This window comes from Ranitomeya variabilis, chromosome 3, assembly GCF_051348905.1.
Source record: "Ranitomeya variabilis isolate aRanVar5 chromosome 3, aRanVar5.hap1, whole genome shotgun sequence".
NCBI classification, from domain to species: domain Eukaryota; kingdom Metazoa; phylum Chordata; class Amphibia; order Anura; family Dendrobatidae; genus Ranitomeya; species Ranitomeya variabilis.
In genome coordinates, this window is record NC_135234.1 from 82,160,080 (window position 1) to 82,175,648 (window position 15,569).

General features: G+C 46.7%; 1 protein-coding gene across 1 annotated transcript in view; it reads right to left on the reverse strand.

Moving 5' to 3' along the window:
- Positions 1–15,569, reverse strand: part of BLMH (bleomycin hydrolase) — an 82,703-nt gene that overhangs the window by 28,798 nt on the left and 38,336 nt on the right. Inside the window, exon 7 of the mRNA XM_077294272.1 lies at positions 1,002–1,157. Within this exon, the coding sequence (XP_077150387.1) occupies positions 1,002–1,157 (156 nt within the window). The remainder of the gene's footprint in view (positions 1–1,001; positions 1,158–15,569) is intronic.

Genomic DNA, 15,569 nt, shown 5'->3' on the forward strand with positions numbered 1-15,569 from the left:
ATGGACAGCAGCATTGGAATGAATTAGCAGCAGCTCCGGTTGTCGCACATTTAAAAAAATAAAATAAAATAAATTCTATGTATATTATATGAAGACTTTTACTGTTTTAAGTTTGCAATGAGTCTTTCTTTGTTGTAAATGACTTTGTTATTCATCACTTGTTTGTTGCCATTATTCTATATATTAGCTTCACGATAATTGTGAAATATGTCTGAGATGTTTCGTGACAAACCAGTATTCCAATATGCGGACACGAGTGATGGCTGAGTGATATGCTGCAGAACAAACAACATCATGGGAAGTGGATGAGAGGGAGGGCTGTTATCATAGTCTTAAAGCCAGGAAGAGCTGATAAAAACAGCGACAGACAAATTCTCTGAAGTCTGGATGCAGTTTTCTCGAATTTCTCCAGCCAGCACATGTGTTTTGTTTTTTCAGGGCAGAATAAGCAGTATAGTCTTACAGAAACATATTCCAAGAAACATTAGGAACATGAAATGTAGGAAAACTTCCACAGTATAATTATTAAATTAGCCACAAACTTGGTACGAGACTATTTGTCACTTGTTTTTTATTAAAGTAAACCAAATCTAAAGTGATCCACATGAATTACAATGATTCAATTCAAATATAATGGATTGCATAAAATTCTACTCATTCAAATAACTAAACTCTAGACACTTTTGGAAAATATTAAAAAGACATGAAGGGGTTTTTCAATGTAAAAAGTGGACCCCAAACCCTTTAATATAGAAAAGATAACAAATGGTAATGCTCCTAAGGATTCATTTGAGGGCGCGGATAGCAGCGCCGCTTCATAGCTTCTATCACTCACCCTGCTCCTATCGCCACCCCCGGAATGACATCTCGTGTCAGGGAAATAGGCGATGGGGACAGAAGCAGAGACTGTATCTGCGGCCACTGAAGCTGCGTCACTTTTCCATCACCCCATTCAGAAAAAGGACATAATCAGAGTACACACATCTTTTTTAGATGCTCACCTTGTCTTCCACATTGTAAACCGGTTTTACATGCTCCTTATAAAAATCCTGGGGTGTCACAGGTCCAATCTTGTGATAAGTCTTCTCTTTGTCCCTGAATTCCCAGGTGAAGGTCTCTGGTGGGCTCCCTACACATATACTCACCACCCGGTATACCTGAAAAATAAAAACAAACAAACGATTTATATTCCGCCATCAAAAAGATAATGCACAATGCTTATTTAGCGTTTTTATGGAAGCAGATCAGACGATCATTCATTATAGAGAGGAGATTGAGAAGGTGTTGACTTGGCCTTCAAACTCCCCAGGTCTTAGTTGGATCCAACAGTAGCTGTAGGGTGTGCTGGAAATCTCATCGGACATAGAAGATCTGCTGCGAAAAGTCTTAATACTGAATACTGGCATAAAACGCTTTGAAATGTTGCCAACGTTTTGCACAACACCAGTTTTAAAGCAGTTCCACCAAAATGGGTGGACGTGGGGCGGGATGAGGTGTGGTTTATGTGCCCACCCATCATGTTCAACAAAGGCGTTGGCTTTTCTTTTTTTTTTTTTTTACACCCAATATGCTACTCCAGTCCCTAACCGGAGTAGCATTTCTGTCAAGCCACAAGCCGATGAGAAGATGCACCAAATTAATTACGTAATTTTTAATGAATTCTTCGCATTGTCCTCTGATGAGTCCTAGTGAGCCATTAGTATTAGATAGAGGAAACTGTCGCATTCTTTGTGGAGTCTGTGCCTCAACAGATCAACGTGGATTCAGAAACAAGAAGGAATTGCACATTATTAGGTTTTCTTTTTATGGATGATTGGTGCACATGGAAAAACACCCAAGACAAATAGATTTGGCATGTGCCATGCATTTTGTTCTTTTTATTCTGTGGGAACTTGAGCCTGAAGTCGTGAAACCACAATGGTCCGGGCTCCACACATGATGTAATGATCTGCTCAGAAGAGATTTGGGTGTGACACCCCCTGGTTGGCATACTACAGGCAACTGCAGAGGAAATTTCAGTAAACAGATCAGAGACTAGATATGGAGGAATGCCGAGAATTACTGAAGTGCCACAGAACAGGATGCCGGAGGGCTGAGATTACGGCACACAAACATTGGACTACCGAGGGCATACCGCAAGTTATGACATGATGGGAGGGCAGGAAGAGGGCACTAAAAACTCCGCTACTCCACAATCAGCGGTCTCAACGAGCTGTCAGCAAAGTGCCAACTGCAGAGATATGCAGGGTGTACACTACTAATGAAAGGAGGAGAAAGGAAAAAGGAAATGCTTCATTGTTAAACAATTCACTTGGCAACTTTGTCTAATGATCGAAGACGTGAAAAAGAATCTACATATCCAACAAATGACACGAGCCGGTGCCAGAGGCATATCACGGGTTGTCAGCACACCGGGGGTGCAAGGCAAATATTGTGCCTCCTAGCACAGTAAAATGCCCCTGAGTACGCCTCCAAAAGAAATAATGTCACCTCCATTGAAAAAAAAAAAGTTGATACTCACCTAATAAAATCTACCGAGTCCACTTTTTCCCTTAATAGTCAACCCAATGCAGGGACACGTCGTGCAGGGATGAGGTGCAGCCTGTGCAGGGATGAGGTGCAGCCTGTGCAGGGATGAGGTGCAGCCTGTGCAGGGATGAAGTGCAGCCTTTGCAGGGATGAGGTGCAGCCTGTGTAGGGATGACATGGTGCAGCCTGTGTAGGGATGAGGTGCAGCCTGTGTAGGGATGACATGGTGCAGCCTGTGCAGGGATGAGGTGCAGCCTGTGCAGGGATGAAGTGCAGCCTGTGTAGGGATGAGGTGCAGCCTGTGCAGGGATGAGGTGCAGCCTGTGTAGGGATGACATGGTGCAGCCTGTGTACGGATGAGGTGCAGCCTGTGCAGGGATGAGGTGCAGCCTGTGCAGGGATGAGGTGCTGCCTGTGTAGGGATGACATGGTGCAGCCTGTGCAGGGATGAAGTGCAGCCTGTGCAGGGATGAGGTGCAGCCTGTGCAGGGATGAGGTGCAGCCTGTGTAGGGATGACATGGTGCAGCCTGTGTAGGGATGACATGGTGCAGCCTGTGCAGGGATGACATGGTGCAGCCTGTGCAGGGATGAGGTGCAGCCTGTGTAGGGATGAGGTGCAGCCTGTGTAGGGATGAGGTGCAGCCTGTGTAGGGATGAGGTGCAGCCTGTGCAGGAATGAGGTGCAGTCTGTGCAGGAATGACATGGTGCAGTGCAGCCTGTGCAGGGATGAGGAGCAGCCTGTGCAGGGATGAGGAGCAGCCTGTGCAGGGATGAGGAGCAGCCTGTGCAGGGATGACATGGTGCAGCCTGTGCAGGGATGACATGGTGCAGCCTGTGCAGGGATGACATGGTGCAGCCTGTGCAGGGATGACATGGTGCAGCCTGTGCAGGGATGAGGTGCAGCCTGTGCAGGGATGAGGTGCAGCCTGTGCAGGGATGAGGTGCAGCCTGTGCAGGGATGAGGTGCAGCCTGTGTAGGGATGAGGTGCAGCCTGTGTAGGGATGAGGTGCAGCCTGTGTAGGGATGAGGTGCAGCCTGTGCAGGGATGAGGTGCAGCCTGTGCAGTGATGAGGTGCAGCCTGTGCAGGGATGACATGGTGCAGCCTGTGCAGGGATGAGGTGCAGCCTGTGTAAGGGATGAGGTGCAGCCTGTGCAGGGATGAGGTGCAGCCTGTGCAGGGATGAGGTGCAGCCTGTGCAGGGATGACATGGTGCAGCCTGTGCAGGGATGACATGGTGCAGCCTGTGTAGGGATGAGGAGCAGCCTGTGCAGGGATGAGGAGCAGCCTGTGCAGGGATGAGAAGCAGCCTGTGCAGGGATGACATGGTGCAGCCTGTGCAGGGATGACATGGTGCAGCCTGTGCAGGGATGACATGGTGCATCCTGTGCAGGGATGACATGGTGCAGCCTGTGCAGGGATGACATGGTGCAGCCTGTGCAGGGATGACATGGTGCAGCCTGTGCAGGGATGACATGGTGCAGTCTGTGCAGGGATGACATGGTGCAGTGTTATGATCCCGTGACCTTGGAGCCGCATGAAAGACTTTCTCAGGAGTAGGTGGTACCTGTACTGACCGCAAACCCTAAACTAACACCGCAACTAGAAGTAGCCGTGGGATGTACCTAACACGTCCTAGACACCTCGACACAGCCGGAGGACTAAATACCCCTATAGATGGAAATGGGAATTCTATCTTGCCTCAGAGCAGAACCCCAAAGGATAGGCAGCCCCCCACAAATATTGACTGTGAGTATAAGAGGAAAAACACACGCAGACAGAAAAACAGGATTTAGCAAAAGAGGCACTTCTAGCTAAATAGAAAAGGATAGGACAGAATTCTAAGCGGTCAGTATTAAAATCCTAAAAATATCCACAGCAGATAATACAAATATTCTACATCTAACTAAAGACATAGAAAGTATATCTGCATCTCCTGAGAATCCAGCATGACTGAAAAATCCAAACAAAGTCTAAGCTGGACAAAAAAACAATGAATTGCACTAAATTGCAAAGCACACTGCATGTGTGCACAGAGACAAAAAACCAGACACTTATCTTAGCTGAATTGGCAGCAGGGCATGAGGAGCCAGAGAGAGATGCAATCCCTCCAAGTACAATGGACAACTGGCATGGACTCATGGATCCTGCACACCTAAATACCTAATAGAGCTGCAATCAGCAGAAACACCTGCCCTGGATTACAACCCCAAGACAACTGCACTACCACCAACAACCACCGGAGGGAGCCCAAGAGCAGAATTCACAACAGTACCCCCCCTCCTTGAAGAGGGGTCACCGAACCCTCACCAGAGCCCCCAGGCCGATCAGGACGAGCCAGATGAAAGGCACGGACTAAATCAGCAGCATGGACACCAGAGGCAAAAACCCAAGAATTATCCTCCTGGCCATAACCCTTCCATTTGACAAGGTACTGAAGCCTCCGCCTCGAAAAGCGAGAATCCAAAATCTTCTCAACCACATACTCCAACTCCCCATCAACCAACACAGGAGCAGGAGGATCAACCGAGGGAACAATGCGCACCACATATTTCCGCAATAAAGATCTATGGAAAACATTATGGATGGCAAAAGAGGCCGGAAGGGCCAAACGAAAAGACACCGGATTGATAATCTCAGAAATCCTATAAGGACCAATAAACCGAGGCTTAAACTTAGGGGAAGAAACCTTCATAGGAACATGACGGGGAGACAACCAGACCAAATCCCCAACCCGAAGCCGGGAACCAACACACCGACGACGGTTAGCAAAACGCTGAGCCTCCTCCTGAGACAACACCAAATTGTCCACCACATGAGCCCAAATCTGCTGCAACCTGTCAACCACAGAATCCACACCAGGACAATCAGAAGGTTCAATGTTATGATTTTCCCAATGGCAGGGAAATCAAAATAACAACGGACTAGCTCTCGGGTGATGGGAACTAAAGTGACCGTGACCTGAACCTGACACGACACTGGAAGTAGCCGGGGAGTGTTTCCTACGATGCCCTAGACACCACGCGCCAGCCGGAGATCTAACTACCCCTATCAGAGGAATATACAGGCCTGCCTTACCTCCAGAGATGAACCCCAAAAGGAGATAGCAGCCCCCCACAGATATTGACGGTGAGTCAAGAGGAAAAGACATACGTAGGATGAACAGCAGATTTAGCACAGTGAGGTCCGCTTTCTAGATAGCAGAAGTACAGGAAAGAGTCACTTCACGGTCAACTTCAAAACACTAATCAAAAACACCATCCTGAAATTACTTTAAAACTCCAGTGACAACTCATGCCACTGGAGTGGCAATTTCAGTCCACGAGAGCTTCCAGCTACAGAGAGTCACATTGCAAATAGCTGGACAAAAATAGCATAAACTAGAAACAAAATTCAACTTAGCTGAACAGGATCTTGAGGCAGGAGAATGCAACAGAATGCTACTGATACATACCAGCAGCCAAGCAGCCTTAAATAGGAAACTCCCCTAATGGGTGTCAACAGGTGATCAAGGATAGAAGAAGGCAAATAAGTGGCACTACCATAAAACACCACCGGGGGAGCCCACAAACAGAATTCACAACAGTACCCCCCCCTTAAGGAGGGGGCACCGAACCCTCACCAGAACCACCAGGGCGATCTGGATGAGCACTATGAAATGCACGAACCAAATCAGGAGCATGAACATCAGATGCTGTCACCCAAGAATTATCCTCCTGACCATAGCCTTTCCACTTAACCAGATACTGAAGTTTCCGTCTGGAAACACGGGAGTCCAAGATCTTTTCCACCACATACTCCAACTCACCCTCAACCAGCACAGGAGCAGGAGGATCAGCAGACGGAACAACCGGCACCTCATACCTCCGCAACAATGACCGATGAAAAACATTATGAATAGTAAAAGATGCTGGGAGGTCCAAACGAAAGGACACAGGATTGAGAACCTCCAGAATCCTATAAGGGCCGATAAACCGAGGCTTAAACTTAGGAGACGAGACCTTCATAGGAACAAATCGAGAAGACAACCAAACCAGGTCCCCAACACAAAGACGAGGACCGACACGCCGATGACGATTAGTGAACTGTTGAGTCTTCTCCTGGGACAACTTCAGATTGTCCACAACCTGTCCCCAAATCTGATGCATTCTATCAACCACAGCATCTACTCCAGGACAATCCGAAGACTCCAATTGACCGGACGAAAAGCGAGGGTGAAACCCTGAATTACAAAAAAATGGAGAAACCAAAGTGGCAGAACTGGCCCGATTGTTAAGGGCAAACTCTGCCAATGGCAAAAAATCAAGCCAATCGTCCTGATCAGCGGACACAAAACACCTCAAGTAAGTCTCCAAGGTCTGATTAGTACGCTCAGTCTGGCCATTAGTCTGAGGATGGAATGCAGACGAAAAAGACAAGTCGATGCCCATCCTGGCACAGAACGCCCGCCAAAATCTAGACACAAACTGAGTACCCCTGTCAGACACTATATTCTCAGGAATACCATGCAAACGCACAACATTCTGAAAAAATAGAGGGACCAGCTCAGAGGAGGAGGGCAATTTGGGCAAAGGTACCAAGTGAACCATCTTGGAAAAACGGTCACACACCACCCAGATGACGGACATCCTACGAGAAACAGGAAGGTCAGAAATAAAGTCCATAGAGATGTGCGTCCAAGGCCTCTTAGGAATAGGCAAGGGCAACAACAACCCGCTGGCCCGTGAACAGCAGGGCTTAGCCCGAGCACAAACATCACAAGACTGCACAAAAATACGCACATCTCGAGACAAGGAAGGCCACCAGAAGGACCTAGACACCAGATCCCTGGTGCCAAAAATTCCAGGATGACCTGCCAACGCGGAAGAGTGAACCTCCGAAATAACTCTACTGGTCCTGTCATCAGGGACAAACAGTCTACCAGGCGGACAGCGATCAGGCCTATCCACCTGAAACTCCTGCAAAGAGCGCCGCAGGTCTGGGGAGACAGCTGACAATATCACCCCATCCTTCAGGATGCCAGTAGGTTCGGAATCACCAGGCGAGTCAGGCTCAAAACTCCTAGAGAGGGCATCCGCCCTCACATTCTTAGACCCAGGCAGATATGAAACCACAAAGTTAAATCGAGAGAAAAACAACGACCAGCGCGCCTGTCTAGGATTCAGACGCCTGGCTGACTCAAGATAAATTAGATTTTTGTGGTCAGTCAAGACCACCACCTGGTGTCTAGCACCCTCAAGCCAATGACGCCACTCCTCAAATGCCCACTTCATGGCCAAGAGCTCCCGATTTCCAACATCATAATTTCGCTCAGCGGGCGAAAACTTTCGAGAGAAAAACGCACATGGTCTCATCACTGAGCAGTCAGGACCTTTCTGCGACAAAACTGCACCTGCTCCGATCTCGGAAGCATCTACTTCAACCTGGAACGGGAGCGAAACATCAGGCTGGCGCAACACAGGAGCAGAAGAAAAGCGGCGCTTAAGCTCCCGAAAGGCCTCCACAGCCGCAGAGGACCAATTAGCAACATCAGCACCCTTCTTGGTCAAATCAGTCAAAGGTTTAGCAATGGCAGAAAAACCCGCTATGAATCGGCGATAGAAATTAGCAAATCCCAAGAATTTCTGAAGACTCTTTAGAGAAGTAGGTTGTATCCAATCACAAATAGCCTGAACCTTAACAGGGTCCATCTCCATAGATGAAGGGGAAAAAATATATCCCAAAAAGGAAATTCTCTGAACCCCAAAAATACACTTTGAGCCCTTCACAAATAGAGAATTAGCTCGTAAAACCTGAAAAACTCTCCTGACCTGTTGAACATGAGATTCCCAGTCCTCCGAAAAAATCAAAATATCATCCAAATACACAATCATAAATTTATCCAGATATTCACGGAAAATATCGTGCATAAAGGACTGAAAAACGGAAGGAGCATTCGCGAGACCGAAAGGCATTACCAAATACTCAAAATGGCCTTCAGGCGTATTAAATGCGGTCTTCCACTCATCCCCCTGCTTAATCCGCACCAAATTATACGCACCACGTAGATCGATCTTAGTGAACCACTTCGCCCCCTTTATGCGAGCAAAAAGATCAGTCAGTAAAGGTAACGGGTACTGGTATTTAACTGTAATCTTATTCAGAAGTCGATAGTCGATACAAGGTCTCAATGAACCATCCTTTTTACCCACAAAGAAAAACCCTGCCCCCAAAGCCAGAAAAAACGCATCTACATTTAATAACGCAGGATCCCCTGGCGACAATGCAAATGCCCAACTTTGTGGGTCACCCCGCAATAGAGAAATAACAATTTTAACCTGTTGCGCAGGATCACCAGCAGAGTGAGATTTCAGAGACAAAAACAATTTACAATTCTCTCTGAAATTCAAAAAACGGGATCTGTCTCCGGTAAAAAATTCAGGCATAGGGATCTTAGGTTCAGACATTGGAGCACGTATAACAAAATCTTGTAAGTTCTGGACCTTTGTAGCCAGGTTATTCAGACCTGCAACCAAACTCTGTGGATCCATGATTCAAACAGGTGTAACCAAAGCCATTCAGAGATTAAGAGGAGAGGAAAAAAAAAAAAAGGCTGAAGACTGCAGTTTAAGCAAGGAGTACAAATAAGCACTAAGGTGCACTTTCCAAACACAGAAGGAAAAAAAACCCTTTTCATATCCTTTCCTGCTTTAGTGCATAGTTTTAACACATGTTGGCCGGCATCGGACCAGCAGCCAAGCAGCCTTAAATAGGAAACTCCCCTAATGGGTGTCAACAGGTGATCAAGGATAGAAGAAGGCAAATAAGTGGCACTACCATAAAACACCACCGGGGGAGCCCACAAACAGAATTCACAACAGTTCAACTTGCCCCGAAGAAAAACGAGGATGAAAACCAAAATTACAAAAGAAGGGCGAAACCAAGGTAGCCGAACTAGCCCAATTATTAAGGGCAAACTCGGCCAATGGCAAGAAAGCCACCCAATCATCCTGATCAGCAGACACAAAGCATCTCAAATAAGTTTCCAAAGTCTGATTAGTTCGCTCGGTCTGGCCATTTGTCTGAGGATGAAACGCGGAAGAAAAAGACAAATCAATGCCCAGCCTAGCACAAAAGGCCCGCCAAAACCTAGAAACAAACTGGGAACCTCTGTCGGACACAATATTCTCCGGAATACCGTGCAAACGAACCACATGCTGAAAAAACAACGGAACCAAATCAGAAGAGGAAGGCAATTTAGGCAAAGGCACCAAATGAACCATCTTAGAAAACCGGTCACAAACCACCCAGATAACCAACATCGTCTGGGAAACCGGAAGATCTGAAATAAAATCCATAGAAATATGCGTCCAGGGCCTCTCAGGGACCGGCAAAGGCAAAAGCAACCCACTAGCACGGGAACAACAAGGCTTGGCCCGCGCACAAGTCCCACAGGACTGCACAAAAGAACGCACATCACGCGACAAAGAAGGCCACCAAAAGGACTTACCAACCAAATCTCTGGTACGAAAAATCCCAGGATGGCCAGCCAACACAGAACAATGAACCTCAGAAATCACTCTACTAGTCCATCTATCAGGAACAAACAGTTTCCCCACTGGACAGCGGTCAGGTTTGTCAGCCTGAAATTCCTGCAGAACCCGTCGCAAATCAGGGGAAATGGAAGAAAGGACCACCCCTTCCTTCAGAATGCCGACCGGCTCAAATACCTCAGGAGAATCAGGCAAAAAACTCCCAGAGAGGGCATCAGCCTTAACATTCTTAGAACCCGGAAGATACGAGATCACTAAATCAAAACGGGAGAAAAACAGGGACCATCGGGCCTGTCTAGGATTCAGCCGTTTGGCAGATTCGAGGTAAATCAGATTTTTATGATCGGTCAAGACCACAATACGGTGCTTGGCTCCCTCAAGCCAATGTCGCCATTCCTCAAACGCCCACTTCATAGCCAACAACTCCCGATTGCCGACATCATAATTGCGCTCCGCAGGCGAAAACTTACGGGAAAAGAAGGCACACGGTTTCATCAAGGAACCATCAGAATTCCTCTGAGACAAAACGGCCCCTGCCCCAATCTCAGAAGCGTCAACCTCAACCTGAAACAGAAGAGAAACATCTGGCTGACGCAACACCGGGGCAGAAGTAAATCGGCGTTTAAGCTCCTGAAAGGCAGAGACAGCCACAGGGGACCAATTCGTTACATCAGCGCCTTTCTTCGTCAAATCGGTCAGGGGTTTAACCACACTGGAGAAGTTAGCAATGAAACGGCGATAAAAATTAGCAAAGCCCAAAAATTTCTGAAGGCTCTTCACAGATGTGGGCTGAATCCAATCATGAATGGCCTGAACCTTAACCGGATCCATCTCTATAGATGAGGGAGAAAAAATAAAGTCCAAAAAAGAAACCTTCTGCACTCCAAAGAGACACTTAGACCCCTTCACAAACAAAGCATTATCACGAAGGATCTGAAATACCATCCTGACCTGTTTCACATGAGACTCCCAATCATCGGAAAAAATTAAGATGTCATCCAAATATACAATCATGAATTTATCAAGATAATTCCGGAAGATATCATGCATGAAGGACTGAAAAACAGATGGAGCATTAGAGAGCCCGAATGGCATCACAAGGTATTCAAAATGGCCTTCGGGCGTATTAAACGCAGTTTTCCATTCGTCACCCTGCTTAATACGAACAAGATTATATGCCCCCCGAAGGTCAATTTTAGTAAACCAACTAGCCCCCTTAATCCTGGCAAACAAATCGGAAAGCAAAGGTAAAGGGTATTGAAACTTGACCATGATCTTATTCAAGAGGCGATAATCAATACAGGGTCTCAAGGAGCCATCCTTCTTAGCAACAAAAAAAAATCCCGCTCCCAACGGTGAAGAAGATGGCCGAATATGCCCTTTCTTCAAAGACTCCTTAACATAACTCCGCATGGCAGTATGTTTCGGCACAGACAGGTTGAAAAGTCGGCCCTTAGGAAACTTACAGCCTGGAATCAAGTCAATAGCACAATCACAGTCCCTATGCGGTAGAAGGGAACTGGACTTGGGCTCATCGAATACATCCTGAAAAATCAGACAAAAACTCTGGAACTTCAGAAGAGGAGGAAGAGGAGATTGACATCACAGGAATGTCATTATGAACCCCCTGACAACCCCAACTAGTCACAGACATAGACTTCCAATCCAACACAGGATTATGTATCTGCAACCATGGAAAACCCAGCACAATAGCATCATGCAAATTATGCAACACCAGAAAACGACAATCTTCCTGATGGGCTGGCGCCATGCACATGGTCAGCTGTGTCCAAAACTGGGGTTTATTTTTAGCCAAAGGTGTAGCATCAATGCCCCTTAAAGGAATAGGGTTCTGCAAAGACTGCAAGGGGAAACCACAACGCCTGGCAAATTCAAAGTCCATTAAGTTCAAAGCGGCGCCTGAATCCACAAACGCCATGACAGAAAATGACGACAATGAGCAGATCAAGGTCACAGATAACAGAAATTTAGGTTGTACAGATCCGATGGTAACTGAACTAGCGATTCTCTTTGTACGCTTTGGGCAGACTGAAATGACATGAGAAGCATCGCCACAATAAAAACACAACCTATTCTGACATCTGAATCCTTGTTGTTCCGTTCTAGACAGAATCCTATCACACTGCATAGGCTCAGGCATCTGCTCTGAGGACAACGCCACAGCGCGAACAGTTCTGCGCTCCCGCAAGCGCCGATCAATCTGAATGGCCAGAGACATAGAATCACTCAGACCAACAGGCGTGGGAAACACCATAACATCTTTAACAGATTCAGAAAGACCCTTTCTGAAAATTGCCGCCAAAGCATCCTCATTCCATTTAGTCACACAGACCATTTTCTAAATTTCTGACAATACAATTCTGCCGCTTCTTGACCCTGAGACAGGGCCAACAAGGTCTTCTCCGCTTGATCCACAGAATTTGTTTCATCATATAATAATCCTAGAGCCTGAAAAAAGGCATGTACATTATGCAAGGCCGGATTCCCAGATTCCAGGGAAAATGCCCAATCCTGAGGGTCCCACGCAGCAGGGAGATGACAATTTTAACCTGCTGAATGGGATCACCAGAGGAACGAGGCTTCAGAGCAAAAAACAGTTTACAATTGTTTTTAAAACTCAAAAATTTGGACCTGTCCCCAAAAAACAAATCAGGAGTAGGAATCCTAGGCTCTAAAAGCGGAGTATGAACAATATAATCAGAAATACCCTGTACCCTAGCAGCAAGCTGGTCTATACGAGAAACTAATCCCTGAACATCCATGCTAGCACAAGACTCCTCAGTCACCCAGAGGAAAAGAGGGAAGAAAAGACAAAGCAGGCTACAGAAAAAAAAAATGGCTCTTTCTTCCCTTCTTCTGAGATGCATTTAACTCATTGTTGGCCAGTTGTACTGTTATGATCCGGTGACCTTGGAGCCGCATGAAAGACTTTCTCAGGAGTAGGTGGTACCTGTACTGACCGCAAACCCTAAACTAACACCGCAACTAGAAGTAGCCGTGGGATGTACCTAACACGTCCTAGACACCTCGACACAGCCGGAGGACTAAATACCCCTATAGATGGAAATGGGAATTCTATCTTGCCTCAGAGCAGAACCCCAAAGGATAGGCAGCCCCCCACAAATATTGACTGTGAGTATAAGAGGAAAAACACACGCAGACAGAAAAACAGGATTTAGCAAAAGAGGCACTTCTAGCTAAATAGAAAAGGATAAGACAGAATTCTAAGCGGTCAGTATTAAAATCCTAAAAATATCCACAGCAGATAATACAAATATTCTACATCTAACTAAAGACATAGAAAGTATATCTCAATCTCCTGAGAATCCAGCATGACTGAAAAATCCAAACAAAGTCTAAGCTGGACAAAAACACAATGAATTGCACTAAATTGCAAAGCACACTGCATGTGTGCACAGAGAGAAAAAAACAGACACTTATCTTAGCTGAATTGGCAGCAGGGCATGAGGAGCCAGAGAGAGATGCAATCCCTCCAAGTACAATGGACAACTGGCACGGACTCATGGATCCTGCACACCTAAATACCTAATAGAGCTGCAATCAGCAGAAACACCTGCCCTGGATTACAACCCCAAGACAACTGCACTACCACCAACAACCACCGGAGGGAGCCCAAGAGCAGAATTCACAACAGTGCAGCCTGTGCAGGGATGACATGGTGCAACCTGTGCAGGGATGAGGTGCAGCCTGTGCAGGGATGAGGTGCAGCCTGTGCAGGGATGAGGTGCAGCCTGTGCAGGGATGACATGGTGCAGCCTGTGCAGGGATGACATGGTGCAGCCTGTGCAGGGATGACATGGTGCAGCCTGTGCAGGGATGAGGAGCAGCCTGTGCAGGGATGACATGGTGCAGCCTGTGCAGGGATGACATGGTGCGGCCTGTGCAGGGATGAGGTGCAGCCTGTGCAGGGATGAGGTGCAGCCTGTGCAGGGATGAGGTGCAGCCTGTGCAGGGTGAGGTGCAGCCTGTGCAGGGATGACATTTTGCATACAAAAACAAAATAAGATGATGGCTAAAAAGCCATGGCCAGCTCACCGATCCTTGCAGGCGCACGGAGCTTCGTCTCGGATCCAGACGAGGGATAATTACAAAGTAGAAACAGAAGGTGCTCCAGCTCCAATAAAAGAGATTCTTTATTAATGGTTAAAATCCAGTGACATAATAGATCCTTGCTGTAGTACAAAAGTGGGGGTACAGAGCCCATGCAACGCGTTTCGATCGCTGCCGATCTTAATCAATGCATGATTAAGATCGGCAGCGATCGAAACGCGTTGCATGGGCTCTGTACCCCCACATTTGTACTGCAGCAAGGATCTATTATGTCACTGGATTTTAACCATTAATAAAGAATCTCTTTTATTGGAGCTGGAGCACCTTCTGTTTCTACTTTGTAATGACATTTTGCAGCCTGTGCAGGGATGAGGTGCAGCCTGTGCAGGGATGAGGTGCAGCCTGTGCAGGGATGAGGCGCAGCCTGTGCAGGGATGACATGGTGCAGCCTGTGCAGGGATGACATGGTGCAGCCTGTGCAGGGATGACATGGTGCAGCCTGTGCAGGGATGACATGGTGCAGCCTGTGCAGGGATGACATGGTGCAGCCTGTGCAGGGATGCTGACATCTTGTACAGCAGTTTCCATCTCCCTGCTCCACCAAGGATCCAACCGTATTGGGGTCATGTTGAAATCTGGGGCATGTGCACGCGCTCAAATATTTACCACTAGCATCACTTTTTAAAAGACATAAAAGTTTTTTTGTTTTTTTTAAAAAAAGGGGGGGGTGCAATTTTTGGAGATGCAACATTTTGAAATATGTAAGAGAAAAGACTACTTTTATTTTCAATATAGAAATTGTGTTCCCCTGTGACTCTCCTCGTCCACGTTACACCACTGGCTGGTTCTTCAGCTGCCACGAGCCTCCATGGTCAGCTTCTGCCTATACAGTGGGGAAAAAAAGTATTTAGTCAGTCAGCAATAGTGCAAGTTCCACCACTTAAAAAGATGAGAGGCGTCTGTAATTTACATCATAGGTAGACCTCAACTATGGGAGACAAACTGAGAAAAAAAAATCCAGAAAATCACATTGTCTGTTTTTTTAACATTTAATTTGCATATTATGGTGGAAAATAAGTATTTGGTCAGAAACAAAATTTCATCTCAATACTTTGTAAAATATCCTTTGTTGGCAATGACAGAGGTCAAACGTTTTCTGTAAGTCTTCACAAGGTTGCCACACACTGTTGTTGGTATGTTGGCCCATTCCTCCATGCAGATCTCCTCTAGAGCAGTGATGTTTTTGGCTTTTCGCTTGGCAACACGGACTTTCAACTCCCTCCAAAGGTTTTCTATAGGGTTGAGATCTGGAGACTGGCTAGGCCACTCCAGGACCTTGAAATGCTTCTTGCGAAGCCACTCCTTCGTTGCCCTGGCGGTGTGCTTTGGATCATTGTCATGTTGAAAGACCCAG